Source organism: Eumetopias jubatus, unplaced genomic scaffold (genome assembly GCF_037043125.1).
Source record: "Eumetopias jubatus isolate StellerSeaLion01/CBP00866 unplaced genomic scaffold, mEumJub1_p1.0 scaffold_4, whole genome shotgun sequence".
Lineage (NCBI taxonomy): Eukaryota > Metazoa > Chordata > Mammalia > Carnivora > Otariidae > Eumetopias > Eumetopias jubatus.
This window is the reverse complement of record NW_028274810.1, coordinates 137,618,982-137,635,305: the sequence shown is the minus strand read 5'-3', so window position 1 is coordinate 137,635,305 and position 16,324 is coordinate 137,618,982. Positions and strand designations below refer to the sequence as shown.

At 34.3% G+C, this 16,324-nt stretch overlaps 1 protein-coding gene across 1 annotated transcript in view; it reads right to left on the bottom strand.

Moving 5' to 3' along the window:
- EIF3E (eukaryotic translation initiation factor 3 subunit E) overlaps positions 1-16,324 on the bottom strand; it is a 47,136-nt gene that overhangs the window by 13,993 nt on the left and 16,819 nt on the right. The window contains exons 8-10 of the mRNA XM_028111710.2: positions 3,668-3,794; positions 2,536-2,637; positions 1,154-1,263 (exon numbers count right to left, since the gene is read on the bottom strand). Coding sequence (XP_027967511.1) covers positions 1,154-1,263; positions 2,536-2,637; positions 3,668-3,794 — 339 coding nt within the window. The remainder of the gene's footprint in view (positions 1-1,153; positions 1,264-2,535; positions 2,638-3,667; positions 3,795-16,324) is intronic.

Below are 16,324 nucleotides of genomic sequence, written 5' to 3'. Positions count from 1 at the left end.
GACCATACTATAATGAGAAATGGGGAAAAGTCCACAAGGAAAAACCAAAATATTAGCATCTGTCTTTCACAAGGCTGAATTATAAATCTTAAAAAAAAAAAAAAAGGCAGTGCAAGAATTCAGTTATCTATTGTCCACTAGCATCCCACATATAATTCTTCTCTTTATTTCACAACCAATGACATATTAGGAATCTGCATGTATTCCTTAAGAGAATCAGATTTTTTAAATTATGTGTTTGCTAGGCTGTAATAAAGTACTAATAAAACTGGTCAAGGCTTTAAATTCCCATAGCAAAAGCCCCATGATTACACTATACTTCTAACTCTGAAAAACCACTTCAATAACAACCCAGTAAAATTAGGCAAACAAGTACGGATGCCTCAGAAAAAACAAATGGCACTAAAGAAAAACTCTGGTTTACACACAATTCCAAAGAGGCAAACATTAAAGTAATTTTTTAAACATTTATGGAGCATATTTACTGTTTGACCTCATCTGTGGCCAAAAGGGCGCTAGTTATTTTTCAAATTCTAATATGAAAATTAGTTTCTAATAAGTTATGTAAGTTTCACAATTTTTCCGCCAATAATTTTCTCACACAACAAAGAGAATTTCAATTGAAATTCCCCATACTTTCCATGTTTCAACATTTTAGGATGTCACAGTTTACTATATGAGAATTCAAATATATAATTAAATAAAACAAACTCAATTAACTGAAATGATTACCAAATGTGGTCTTTCAACAGTATTTCCGATTCACTAAGGGCTAACTTCTTCCTTATTTGAACTCCTGTTGAAACCATTCTAAAACTGGCTATTTCTCTTTTCTCCCTACATAGGGCATAACAGTACTCTTTAAAAGGTTAACTGACAATCATAATACTGCCTTGAAGTTACCATTTTCAAAAATCATGCTATGCCACACACATAGAACTAAAGAAGGTATTTCTGAGTCTGTAGCATCCCCAAACAAAAAAAGTTAGGATTTTAATAAATCACTATCAGATTGTTTTTTTTCTTCTAAAGCAAAGGGAAATAAAATAAAAATCCAATTAACTGGAATCCTATTAAGTATAATTTTACACTCAATGGAAATTTCCAGGAATTTAAAAGTAGAAAAATACAAATCAAATCAGAGTGTTCTTACTTAATGCTGATACACTGGTGGATGCGACAAAAAGTCTCAAATATGAAGAGACGAGCATTTTCAATGAAATCCTCAAGACAAGCCACCAAGAAGAAGTCATTCACAAGTACCTATGTAAAATATAACAAAAAAATTAATAGCACTGACAAGCAATTTTCAAAAATGTGACCCAAAATACTTCCTGTGTGCTTTACTCATTGTTCCAGTTACTACTATTCTCTTACCTAATATCACACAAGTTCTACACACAGCACTTTCTAGAACACTATGTTCAAGCCTCTAACAATTTAAAGAAGTAAATGAATGCTACGAGAAAAAACCTTAAGTACTGCCATGTTTTCTTGTTCTATTGAGGACTTAAGCAACCCTGTGACAAAGTAGCTTTGTCCTATCCATTACGCTACATAAATGCTTTGTAGATAATGTGACTTTTCTAGCTTCTTAAAATAGTTATAACAGACTAAAAATACGCGTATTTCTGTGAAGTGAGTAGACTTGGAAATAAGCAAGGGAAAAAAAAATTCAAGGGGTGGCTCCTACTCCACATTTGGTATCATAATTAAAAGAGAATTATTTTAACTTCATTAGTGTATATTTAACAAATATACACCAAAACATAATAACACTGCATATAACTACACGAACACAAATTATCACATTGGAATCTATTTTATATTTTGTCCAATGTGTGAAAATCACCTCTGAAGTTATACTTACATGATAATATACTTACATGATAATTTTCTCCTTAGAGAAATAAAATCTTAGTCCTTCAACAAACTCTTTATATTTTGTGTTAACATTTGGATTCAAAAATGAACCTGACAACTAGTAACACGGATATGGTAAATGTATTCAAAAGGTAAGTTTTTAGTTTAATTTCTTAGAACTCTGCAAACTAACATAAAAAAAAACCCAGATATCTAACTCTTTCAGTTGCTCCAAGGTACTTTAGTTTCTACCAAAAGACATTACTGTTAAAAAATTCATGCCCTTATAGCCTTACTGGTTTATAGCAAATGTGAAGTACAACGTGTGAAAAATTCTGAAGATAGGCCGATTTATGAAACAAATTGAGAATCAGTATGTGCAATTCTATACAATCTCATACATACATATGAAGTACTTCACATATTTACTCATATAGGATAAGACATGGAATTATGGGCATATGTGTGTATTTATAATGTCGCCAATGTTTTAACAAACTACTAACAAAAGGGATACACATATGGTAATAACATTAAAAATGTCTTTACCCTAGCACATCTTAAAATGATTGTTTCTGATATAATTCCTTTAATAAAACACTACAAGTTAACTCTCACAATATCCAAACATTAAAGAATGTTATTAATTTATAAGTAAAAATTCATACTTACTGATTCACATTCCCTCAGCTTTTTCTGAGCCCCATCAAAGTCAAAGTTAACATATAAGCATTCAACAAATTCTGTAATTGGGTCTTTATATGTGTAAGACTCCTGTAGAATTAAGTCAAAGGTCAAGTTGGATCAGATTAACACTGTTTGGTAGACTACCCCTAGAATATCCCAATCTTCCTGTTTTCTCCTCCCTTACCATTAATTTCTAGCAAATTACCTAGTGTCATTTTCTCAAAGCAACTGCTCATATCCTGATTCCAGGCCACACCTTAAGCTTATAATGCCTTCCAGACTGAGTTCTCTAAATTCTCATCCTAGGACGCCTGGGTGGCTCAGTCGGTTAAGCGTCTGCCTTCGGCTCAGGTCATGATCCCAGGGTCCTGGGATCGAGTCCCACATCGGGCTCCCTGCTCGGCGGGGAGCCTTCTTCTCCCTCTGCCTCTCTCTCTCTCTCATGAATAAATAAATAAAATCTTTAAAAAATAAAAAAATAAAAAAATAAATTCTCATCCTAGAATTATTCCAAAGGCTTTCAAGTTGCTCTATTGACAAAAGTCTCCCTTAGTTAATAAACAGTGATGAACATCCCCAAGTATAAGGGTATTCACACACTGCTGAATTTGTCTTTTTATATTTAATTTATCCTTAGGTCAAATAAGTAAGTTATTTTTCTAACCCATAGTTATTGCTGAGAAGCTCACTAAAAAAAAAAAAATCCATCAGTAGGGCTGCAGCTTTTGTACAACTTGGGGACTATTAATATTGTATCCTACGTAAAGATCACTTCTCTGGAATTATATAGGTACGCCATCTCCCAACAAACAGTGCCAGGCTCCAAATCTCCTTCACTCTTTGCAATAAAGGCAACACTAATACACAATGTATATTAAGTATCCACCCAGCAGAGAGCAGTATTCATTCATACCACATCTAACATAAGTACATCTTGGAATTAGAGTAAATGCCCATCTGAGTATCCTGGGATCCTCTTTCTCTATGTATAGCGCATGTATCCTTTCTCCTATTTTTAAAGCATTTTTACCTTAAGAATTAAGAGTCCTACTCTAGAAACAGATGTTAGATCTAGTTTAGACATATTTTAAAACACAATAAAGATTTTAGTTTTTACCTGTTGAATAACTTTAACAAGATCTTTTAGCACCTGTCGGCGTTTACGAACATCTTTGTTTGTTATGACGGCTGTAGTCAAATAGCGCAGAATATGTGGACACATAGTCTGAATTGCATTAAGATACCTGAGGTAAAAATATAAATAACTTTAATATTTTTTAAATTTAATGTTAATAACTTACCCAGTTTCTATAAATCTGTGATTAACCACAAGTGATTTAAAGAAACACTTGAACAGCCCATTACACTGTGCTGCTTCAGTAACGTAAGACTGCAAACACTGAAGAATGATTATTATAAGGATCATCTCCTCCAAAGAAATGAAAAAACAGAAATCTGCAGAGAATTCCAGCTTATATCGCCCAGTTTGAAGTAAACTGGAAGACTCACTTCAGCGGTAAATAATCCTATTACTATTGTTGAGTAAAAGGATTTTGGAAGGCCCCTATACATGCTGTCAGTCTGTTCCAAAAGACTGCTAAGCTATGGCGTTCAGTCATTCACTTTTTGGAAAAAGTGTGTGAAAACCTTCTATGGGCAAATTAGTCATCATAATCAGAAAATGAGGCACTTAAATGATTCAGAGGATGAAAGACTTAAAACTACAGGGAGAAGGAAACTGTTACAGTATTATAAGGCTTTGGTTAAATTGGTAGCACTGGGAATTAGAAAGGAAGGGTTATATGTCAGACAAATGTCAACAGGGCCATTGCTAATATTTAACAAATCCTGCTATTCTGATGATCAGCAGCTGGCCACCCTGTCGTTTCATGTTTATCCTGTATTCCTCCTGCTCAACTCCTTAAATAGCTCCCTAATTTTTATCCAAGAAGTACCTCTGAGTGTCAGGCACTATGACAATCTTGGAAATATATGTCAATAAAGTCCATTCCTCTTGGCTGAATATATAAACCCCAGAGTACCATCCAGCTTCATCTCCCACCAGACCATCATTGACTGCTTCCTGTTTTTCTCACTTAAAGCTCACTCCACATGGACTGCTCTCCCAAACACATCCTTCTGAAAGCCTAAACTCTAGCCATCCTTCAAGATCCATACCTTATCTTCCAAATTCTTCTAAACTATGATATTAATAAATCTTTATAGTTCATCACATTGTAGATTCCCCATAAAATGTTGTTTGAACTCCTCAGAGGACACTAGAATCTGATAGTAATCTAACAATTAATAATATTTAGTCCCTCCTTAAATTCCCTCTAAACAGGGCAGGGAATAAAAAGAATCAACACTCAAGAATAAACCAATTTCTAGGAAAAAAATAACTAAATAAATCAGCTAAAAGTTTCATTATTTGAAATATTAAACCTGATTTTCAGGCAGAAATTTTTAAACTGCAATCTTCATTCAGGATAATTCTTTTTCTCAATACTCTCTCTTGCCAGAGATCTCATGTACAAGCACAAGAAAGGATGACTGTTTTTCAATACCGATTTTGAAGTAAGTAATTTTAGTAAGCATTTCTAGAACTCATAAACTTATCCATATGGTTTAAAAAACTAAGTTTATTGTATAAGATGTTAAACATATTTTACTTACCCTAGCTTTATATCACTGCATCACATGTATCTTCATTGTTTTTAATGGAGGATACCTTCCTGGGAAATCACATCCCACTCTTTTTGAGAATGTATGATAGGGGTTAGCAAAACTTTTGTAAAAGGCCAGATAATAAATATTTTAGGTTTTGCAGGCCAGGAGGTACAATTGAGAATATTGTACAGGTACTTGTATGAAAAGAAAACAAATTTCCAAAATATTTTATTGATAAAACTCAAAATATTAATAGTGAAGTATGATTTTTTTTATAACTTATCTACTTAATGAGAAGAACAGCATTTATCTATTGGGGATAATTTTGCTTAATTGCATTCTAAGGGATCCTAACATTAAAATTTATTCCAAATGTTTATCTGTTAATGCTGTTCTGTAATGAAAATTTACATACTGTCTTTGTAAATGTTTTTCATGAACCTAGTATTACCAAAACCTGATATCAACTGATAGAAATGTGATTTTAATTTATCATATTTATCACCTGGAAGGCATTACAGAACTCTGTTAAATTCTTCTTTTGATACTGTCCTTTAGGGTATCATTACACTGCATATAAATCACTTCCAATTCAACAGCACAGTTAAGTGAATTTAGAAATATGGAAATTTCCGGGCGCCTGGGTTGCTCAGTCGTTAAGCGTCTGTCTTCGGCTCAGGTCATGATCCCAGGGTCCTGGGATCGAGTCCCACATCGGGCTCTCTGCTCAGTGGGAAGGCTGCTTCTCCCTCTCCCACTCCCCCCTGCGTGTGTTCCCTCTTTCCCTGTCTCTCTGTCAAATAAATAAATAAAATCTTAAAAAAAAAAAAAAAGAAATATGGAAATTTCCTTTGTATTTACAATGAGGTCTAAAACTTTCTGGAATTATAATTTGAGCTTGAAAAAATATATCTGCTACAAATCTGTGTGGGAATGAAGGTCTCCTTTCTTGTTTTACCATGTGAAAGAACAGAAAACATATAAAGCAGCTGGACATTATTTGTTATTCATGCTATGTTAGTTGTCATCAAAGTGACTAATGCAATACAGTTTTTCCATATGAACACTATTTTGTTTTGTTAATTTTAGGGTGAATTAAGAAACATTAACAAGGTACAGCAAAAGTTAATTTCCAGAGCCACCCAAGGCTTGATAATAATGTTTGAGGGCAATTTTTCTCATTCAGAAAAAATTCAATCTTGCCCCGGGCTCAAAAAAAGTCACAGTAAAACTGCCATTGCTAAGCCACCCAACTGTTGTTAAGTAGAGAAAGCCAAGACATTCTATTTCTGACAAAAATTTATGGACTGATAACAGTTAAGTCCACAGGAGCAAAAGAAGTTCACTGCTGACAAAAATGGTTCAAAAATATACCACATGGGGTACCTGGGTGGCTCAGGTAGTTAAGCATCCAACACTTGATTTTGGCTCAGGGCACGATCTCAGGGTGGTGAGATCAAGACACGCGTTGGGCTCTATGCTGGGTGTGCGGCCTGCTTAAGATTCTCTTTCTTCCTCTCCCTCTGCCCCTCCCCACTGCTCACTCACTCTCTCGAAAGAAAGAAAGAAAGAAAGAAAGAAAGAAAGAAAGAAAGAAAGAAAGAAAGAAAGAAAGAAAGAAAGAAAAGAAAAGAAAAGAAAAGAGAAGAGAGTATACACCACAGATTCAAGTGTTTTCCGCCAAGTATCTGGTGATGAATAATGTAACAAATAACCACAGGCTTTGAAAAACCTCTTTTTCCTCCATACATATTTGCCACCAAGTTTTAACACATCTTAGCAGATTCCACTTCAGGTTGTATTAAATTAGTGTTTTATCAACTCTGAAAATATTTTCACCTGTAGCTGTTCCACAGAGACTACTTATTCATAAAGGCATATTCTTTAGTCACTTCAAATCCAACACTGATTCCTCAAGTCAACAACTAAGCCACATTGGTAACATCTGTTGACTCCTCAAGAGCCAAGGAAAATCGCTAAAAATCATGTGCCTTGTTTTTTAACTGATTGATGTTGTTACAGATAACTTCAACTCTAACTGTTCTCACCTAAAAGCTAATATTTTTAAACAAGTTTATCTTTTTCTGGACATTATTTCTTTAGCTGCTGCAACTGAACATGATTTAGAATCAAAATTGGTAAATGGCTTTCCCTACCTCGCTTTAAACAAGAGCCACTCAGGGCACCTGGGTGGCTCAGTTGGTTAAGCGACTGCCTTCGGCTCAGGTCATGATCCTGGAGTCCTGGGATCAAGTCCCACATTGGGCTCCCTGCTCAGCAGGGAGTCTGCTTCTCCCTCTGACCCTCTTCCCTCTTGTGCTATCTCTCATTCTCTCTCTCTCAAATAAATAAACTCTTTAAAAAAATAATAAATAAATAAATAAACAAACAAGAGCCACTCAAACTTACCTGCTAGAGCCTCATTTTCATTAATTTTTGTGAGGAAATTCTGCTATTATGAGATATTCTGTTTTAAATTTCTAATTTTTCTGATTGTTGCTTTGCTGTCAGTTGGAATATTATAATGAGTGATTACAATCTTGCAATGTGAATTAAACTGCATTCTTTTAGCATACCTATAGTATCTAATTCAAACAAAATAATCCCCACTCCACTGTGCCTTAAAAGCACATTTGAAGTCCACTTGTCTTGTTTTGACATGATGAGTACATACTGGTCAGAAAGTGTTGCAGTATGGCAATACACAGGGCCCTTGAAACATTGGCCAGGTGTAACTGCAGCATGGCATCACTGGGATTCATAGCGCACTGAGTAGCAGCGTTGAGTCAACGAGAGTGCAACATTGTATGATCTCTGTCACAACTCAACTCTGCCTTTACAGCTTAAAAGTAGCCAAAGACACTATATAGATCAATGAAGCTGGCTGTGTTCCAATAAAAATTTATGGACACTAAAACTATAGTCTCATATTTCACATGTCACAAAATATTTTTCTTTTAATTTCTTCAACCATTTTTTTAAAGATTTACTTATTTGAGAAAGAGAGAGCGAGTGAAAGCGCACAAGTAGGTCGGGGGGAGAGGGAGGAGAAGCAGGCTCTCCCCACTGAGCAGGGCCTGAGCCCAGGGCAGACACTCAACCAACTGAGCCACCCAGGCACCCCTTTTTCAACCATTTAAAATGTAAAAGTCATTCTTAGATCACAGGCCTTAAGAAAAAAGGCAGTGAGCCAGATTCAGCCCACGGTCCAGATTCCTAATATATATATTACCATGGCTCCTGACTTCCCTACCTTCTAGAACAGAAGTGATCCTTCCTATGTATGTGTATCTACATAGATCAATACATAAGAAAGGGGAGTGGGGATTAAAAGTGACTTGAAGTTATTTTAGTTCACAATCTTGTAGGATCAGTGATGATATATTTTATCTTAGTTCAAATACAAGCAAAACCACACATGTAGTTTAACAGTCTACACATGTCTGTTGTGCTTTTTTGTTCTATTTCTTTCTTACCATCACCTTTCCTGTCAACTGAAATTTAAGGGTCAATTTTCATCTTTACTGGACTCTTCTAACTTTTCCAGATCTTACTGGTTGCTGTTATACCTACTGTGTATTTATAATGCACAATCCATCAGTCCTTAGTTAAGTATGTTCTTAGGCTACTTCTTGTATTACTTGTTTGGATTATAAACTATTTAAGAACAGAGGCTGTAACTCCCCTATTTTGGAATCTAACTTTATTATTTTTCTTTTTTTTTTTAAAGTAGGCTCCACACCCGGTGTGGAGCCCAACAGGGGGCTTGAACTCACAACCCTGAGATCAAGACCTAAGCTCAGATCAACAGTTAGACGCTTAACCAACTGAGCCACCCAGGCATCCCTATTATTTTTTCTTTTAAATAAGAGCACTGATATTTACTGTGTTCTGAGGTATAATTTCATGATAGGTAATTAAAAATGTTTTAGTATTTTTTTCTCTAGTACAATCCCACTCCAATTGTACAGTTTTATGGAACTTTTTTAGTGTTTTCTAATTGCAAGTCAGATCATACAGTAATCAAAAGATAACACAAAATATCCCAAAATAAAAAAATATTTAAGTATCTATCATGTGCCAGATACTACAAGAAGAGAGAGAATAAAAATTCTGCCCTCAAATATGCTTATACTCTAGTAGGAACAATAAAGCAATTACAAATTATTTTAAAGACATTAAATAATTAAATATCAAATATAAAGTAGGCACAATATACAGGACTTCATGAACGGTAAAGTAAACCTGAACTGGATCTTCAAAAACAGGCAGGCTTAGATAGAGGTTCAAAAAAAGAGAAGGGCATTTCTGGAAAGACAGGCTAAAAAACAAAAAACAATGCAGGACACTTAGTAGAACATCAGAGGACAAATTTTTATTTTTATTTTAGATGGAAACCTTAAAGGTCATCGTCCTGAGCTAGAATAGGTAAGATACCTACATGAAGAAGAGTTTCCTTACCAGGAACAATTAGAAAATAGGAAAAATAAAGATGGAAAGGTCAGTCAGGACAACTTCTGAATACCACACCCAGCTGACTATTAATGGTAAAACATGAAATTTCTTAGGGTGTTTATGTTATTTTTATGTAGAAAACACTCAAAGGAGTGTTTAATTCAAACTGAACTTTCAATCTTTTTACAATGGAGAGTAATAACTAGGGCATTGTCTTACAAATGCATTCTTTTCTCTAATACCATCTACATTGGGTGACAAAGCCTCATCTCTTATTAGTCTATGAACACTTCTCTTACACCTGATACTTTATCTTAAGGAATAAGTTGAGTTTTCTCAAGTGGCTCCAGGCTCCCATCACAAGAGACCCATGCAAATCTTACCAACTACCAATGCTGAAATTCAATCAGTAATCAAAAGACTCCCAGCAAACAAAAGTCCAGCACTAGAAAACTGCAGAGGTGAATTCAACCAAAATTTAAATCTATTTTTCTCAAATTATTCATAAAAAATACAAGAGGAACGGAAGTGTCCAAATATGTCCTATGTGGCCAGCATTACCCTGATACCAACATCAGATAAAGGCACTACTAACAAAGAGAACTACAAGTCAACCTCTCTGATGAAAATAGATGCAAAAATCCTCAACAAAATATTAGCAAACCAAATCCAACAATACAAAAAAATCATTCAGCACAATCAAGTGGGATTGATTCCTAGGATGCAAGGATGGTTCAATATTTACAAATCAATCAACATGATACACCACATCAATATGAGAAAGGCTAAAAACCATATGATCCACTTAAATAGATGCCAGAAAAGCATTTGATGTTAAAAGCATTCAAAAAAATAGGTCTAGAGGAAACACACCTCTAATAAAGACAATATATGAAAAACTCACAGGTAACATCCCACTCAATGGTGAAAAACCTAGAGCTTTCCCCCTAAGGAACAAGATAAGGATGTGGACTTTCAACACTTTTATTCAACATTGTCCTGGAAGTCCTAGTTACAGCAATCAGACAAGACAGAGAAATAAAAAGCATCCAAATTCGTAAGGAAGAAGTAAAACTTTCACTATTTGCAGATGACAAGACATTAAATATAGAAAGTCCAAAAGATTCCACTCCAAAACTACTAGAACTGACAAATGAATTCAGTAAGGTCGCAGGATAAAAAAGCAATTTACAGAAATCCACTGCATTTCTGTACACTATTAATAAACTAGTAGATTGCACCAAAAATAGTAAAATACCTAGGAATAAACTTAACCAAAGAGGCAAAAGATCTGTACTCTGCATACTATAAAACACCGATGAAAGAAACTGAAGACAACACAAATGAAAGATATTCTATGCTCACGGACTGGGAGAACAAATACTGTTAAAATGTGCTTACTACCCAAAGCAATCTGCAGATTTAACACAATCCCTATCAAAATACCAATAGCCTTTTTCACAGAATTAGAACAAATAATCCTAAAATTTGTATGAAACCACAAAAGACCCCAAACAGCCAAGGCATTTTTGAAAAAGAAGGCATAACTGGAGGCATCAGAATCCCAGATATCAAGATATGCTACAAAGCTGTAGTAATCAAAACAGTGTGGTACTGGCACAAAAACAGACACAGAGATCAATGGAACAGAACAGAGAGCCCAGAAATAAACACACATTTATAAGGTTAATTAATCTTTGACTAAGCAGGCAAGGATATGCAATGGGAAAAAGATGGTCTCTTCAATAAATGGTATTGGGAAAACTGGAGAGCCACATGTAAAATAAAAACTGAACCACTTTCTTATACCATATACAAAATAAACTCAAAGTGCATTAAAGACCTAAATGAGAGACTTGAAACCATAAAAATCCTAGAAGAGAGCATAGATAGTAATTTCTCTGACATCGTCCATAGCAAAATTTTTCTAGATATGTCTCCTGAGGCAAGGAAAAAAAAACAAAAGCAAGCCACCAGTACTACATCAAAATAAAAAGCTTCTGCACAGCAAAGAAAGCAATCAGCAAAACTAAAAGACAACCTAGTGAATGGGAGAAAACATCTGCAAAGGACGTATCTGATAAAAGGTTGGTATCCAAAATATACAAGGAATTTATACAACTCAACACCAAAAAAACCCAACAACACTGGGCAGAGACATGAAGAGACATTTCTCCAAAGACATATAAATGACCAACAGAACATAAAATGTTCAACATCATTCATCAGAGAAATGCAAATCAAAATCAATATGCGGTTATCACCTCTCACCTGTCAGAATGGCAAAAATCAAAAACACAGGAAACAACAATTGTTGGCAAAGATATGGAGAAAAAAGAGCCCTCATGCACTGTTGGTGGGAATGCAAACTGGTGTAGCCACTCTGGAAAACAGTATAATGATTCCTCAAAAAATTAAAAATAGAATTACCATATGATCCAGTAATTCCACTACTGGGTATTTACCCAAAGAATACGAAAAAACTAATTTGAAAAGATACACACGCTCCTTGTTTATTGTAGCATTATTAACAATACCCAAATTATGGAAGCAGCCCAAGTTGTCCACTGATAGATGAATGGATAAAGAAGATATATATATATAATGGAATATTGCTCAGCCATAAAAAAGAATGACGAATGACATCTTGCCATTTGCAACAACATAGATGGATCTAGAGAATATAACACTAAGTGAAGTCATTCAGAGAAAGAAAATACCATGATTTCACTCATATGTGGAATTTAAGAAACAAAACAAAGGAAAAAAAGAGATAAACCAAAAAACACTCTTAACTATAGAGAACAAACTGATGATCACCAGAGGAGAGGTGGGTGGGGGCATGCGTGAAACAGGTGAAGGGGATTAAGAGTACACTTACTGTGATGGGCACTGAGAAATGTACAGAATTGATGAATCAATATATTGTACACCTGAAACTAATATAACCCTGTATGTTAACTATACTGGAATTAAATTTTTTAAAATAACCTACTTTTTTTGCATTATTTACCTTTTGCAAAGTTTATCTTTTTTTAAAGATTTTATTTATTTGAGAGAGAGAGAGCACGAGTGAGAGTGTGAGTGGGGGAAGGGGCAAAGGGAGAGGGAGAAGCAGACTCCTGCCGAGCAGGGCCCTGGGATCCTGACCTGAGCCAAAGGCAGACGCTTAACCCACTGAGCCACCCAGGCGCCCCAGTTTGATTTTTATCTTAACACTTTCTGCAATCTCAATAGAACTACCTTTGTATTTCTAGTATCCATAACAAATGGTTCTACTAATTAATAAACATATTCTATATGCCTTTAAAATTTCATATAAGCCATAAAGCTGTCAGGAATTGATCCATCTTGTTCCCCTCTTGTATTGTATTAACAGAATTTTCACAGTGGGTTTGAATACTTTTATTTTTCTTGTTTGCATGCTTCTTTTCATTACTTGAAAATATTCAAAGAGCCTGTTAAATTTAATATTCCTTTCTAAATACATATTTAACTGCAAAAAACACAGAAGAGTGGGCCTACTAGTAAGTAGTACCATGGAAAGCCAATTCCTAATGGTTTCTATGGCTTAATTCAGGAAGAGCTGTCCTTACCCTTAACCCATCCCCTAAGTGTCAGGATTACAACCGGGTGTTACAGGCCAATGCCTGGGTCCAATCTGCACATTCAGAATAGGCTCTTCCTCCCACATCTGATTTTGGGGCTATTAATCAACTCTTAAGAAATCTTACAGAATTTATTAATCAGGACACAGACAAAATACTAACGTTAGTGTTATTTTTAATCTCTTTTCATTTGAATGAATGTTTGGTTTATGTCCATAAATACTGAGAAATATATCCTTAATTCTTTTTTAAAATTCTCAGAAAACACCTTTTCTGTAAGAGGCACAGATAGTTTAACATAAAAGACAGGTATGTAGCTATTTTACTAACCAAGATTCCCAAATTTCTCACAGTGATTTATTAGTCATTTTCCTGGATACTCCAGATTCATCCAATATTGATGTGTCTCAACTATATTGCATGAGATTGTAATTGTCAGTATCACAAATAAAAAAGCCTCTTCTAAAATGTAATGGTTGCATAAAAGTACTTCTCAAAAGGGTACCTCTCAAGAATCACTGCCCTGAGAAGATTAAATAAAAAGTGTACCACAGCAGAAAGAGATTAATCAATTTACTCTCTGATCAGAGAAAGCTACCAGATCAGGAAGACTTGAGAACTTGATAAAATACATTAACATATTTAAATCAGAATGGGGAATGGGAGTAGGAACACAGTGAGAAGTACTGATCTGAAATGGAATTATGAAAAGAGAAATAAAAAAGCAAATCTCAGAAATGCCCATCCATATGTTTAGGGTGACAAAAAAATGTTCATTTTCTGGTCCTAGTGCAAGAACAGTCCTACTGTGAAGAGAGAGATGTTAGGCCAGCTTAACCTGATGGTGCCATTAACAGTCCAGTCACAAATTAACTTTCCATTCTGATTCCAAGTACTCTTAAAGCAACCTTCTCTTTATTATATGGCTTCCCATGTGTGAGACTTACAGACCACACCTCCTCAAGAAGCTAACACTGCCCCTGTAATCTGGATCAGAAACTCACTACTACCACTTACACTCCTCATTATGAATTACTGATGGCATTCTGGTTTTATAAATCAGTTTTTCCGAAGCTGGTTCAGCTTTGTTCTTCATAAATCTACCTTTAAGATACTGCCAAATAAAGTTGCTGAGTTTACCATGCTAAAGCCCAGAACGAAGTATGACACCCTTGTAGGATCTCATTTTAGTGTACAATTGTTTTTGGTTTTTTAAATCCTTCCCACTAGCCTTTTCCTTAACTCAACATACAGACGATGATTTACGTAACTTTTCAGATTATGAACAATTTATCATGGCATTCAGCAAACAGTAAAATATATACCAAATACAATTTAAAAACTGTATATATACAATTTTAACAGTGAATTTCCCACAAACAGGATTTGCTTAAGGAATAACAGCTCAGAATGAGGCTATTATGTATACATTAATGAATAATGTGAATCTAGAAGGCATACTTAAGTACTATAAAATATCTCTAATAAGAAAAAGAAATACAATGCTATGTAAATCATAAAATTTCACCTCTTATCATTTATATTTAAAATGGGATGCAAAGATCATATATTGTCTTTTATCTTACCCAATGCCATGTAGTTTTTTTTTTTTCAAGGAAAGAAAAACATATTTTCCTGTTACAAAAACTCCTCTGCCTATGTTTGATTTTAACATACTAGGTCACCATGTCATTAAAATACTGACGAAATACATTAATACTGAACTTACATTGCAATGTTAATATTTCTGTTAAGACTGCTTCTTTTTACCAGATTCAGGGGAATATTTAGCATTTAATGCAGAAAACAGAATATACACCATTTAAAAATGGTTCCCTGATTCGCCATAAAAAAAAGTTACTGGCATTTCTCAGTTGGCTGGATATTTTTCATCTGTATTACCAGTAATAACTTAATTTCTTTTAAATTCCAAGTGCTGTTGATTATGTTAACAACTTCACTGAAGAGGTCAAATATTTTAGAGTCTTAAAAAATCTTACTAAAATAAGCACTTAAAGTACATTTATTAAAGTACACTTATTAAAGTCACATTTATTTATGTGACTCAGTTTAGAATATCCTATCAACTTATCCAAAAATATTGCCATAGATACTATTTTCAAGACTTTGGAAATTACAAATCAACTTAAAAACAGGTTATTCAATCTTCACTGATGTTTTAATTCAGAAAAGTATTACACCATCTATTTGTAAGCTATACCTTTATAAATTAAAATATATATGCATTTGAGAAAAATGTTAAAATCATAATTTGACAGAAAATAATAAGCAGAAATCAAGTGAAATGTAACAACTGTATCTTCATTTAGGTTAACATATAACAAAAGTATGGCCCAAGAATGTTTATATGAAGTTTAGCTGACAATATAGCCAATATAAGCCATACCATGTAGGAAATGCGAATATTACTCCAATCTTGAACTATGTTTATATAAGCACACATACAGGTCAAGAAACTAACATTGGCCCTGTAATCTATAAAACTCAAGTAACAATCCTAGAATTTTAAAGATCCATATTTTAAGAAGACTGTGGATAAACTGGCAGTTACCTAAGGAGGACAACCAAAATACTAAAAAGTCTGAAAAATTACACACTTGATAAAACCATAGATATTTAGCCTGAAGGAAGAGATAAAGAAAAATTATCTTCAAATATCTAAGTGTTTCTACCAAGCAGTTTTGTTTTCTGTTGTTCTAACCAAATAAGAAATAAGATTCAAAGGCACTTAAGCTCAAACAGAAAAATAAATTTTTAAAAATGATTTGTAGCTAACAAGAGAATAGTCTAGTTCATAGTGAATTTCTTAGCACCAAAAGTTGGATAATTGAGTAATGATATAAAGGATTCTGGGATGTATTTATTTCTTCCATGGATTTGGCCTGGAGCCCTAATTCTAAAGCTTTAGTTAATATATTAATTACCTGGGATCTTGTTAGGATGCAGATTCTGATTTAGTTCTTCTAGGGTAAGGTAGAACCAAGAGATTCTACACGATGCCTATTCTGCTGGCACAGGAA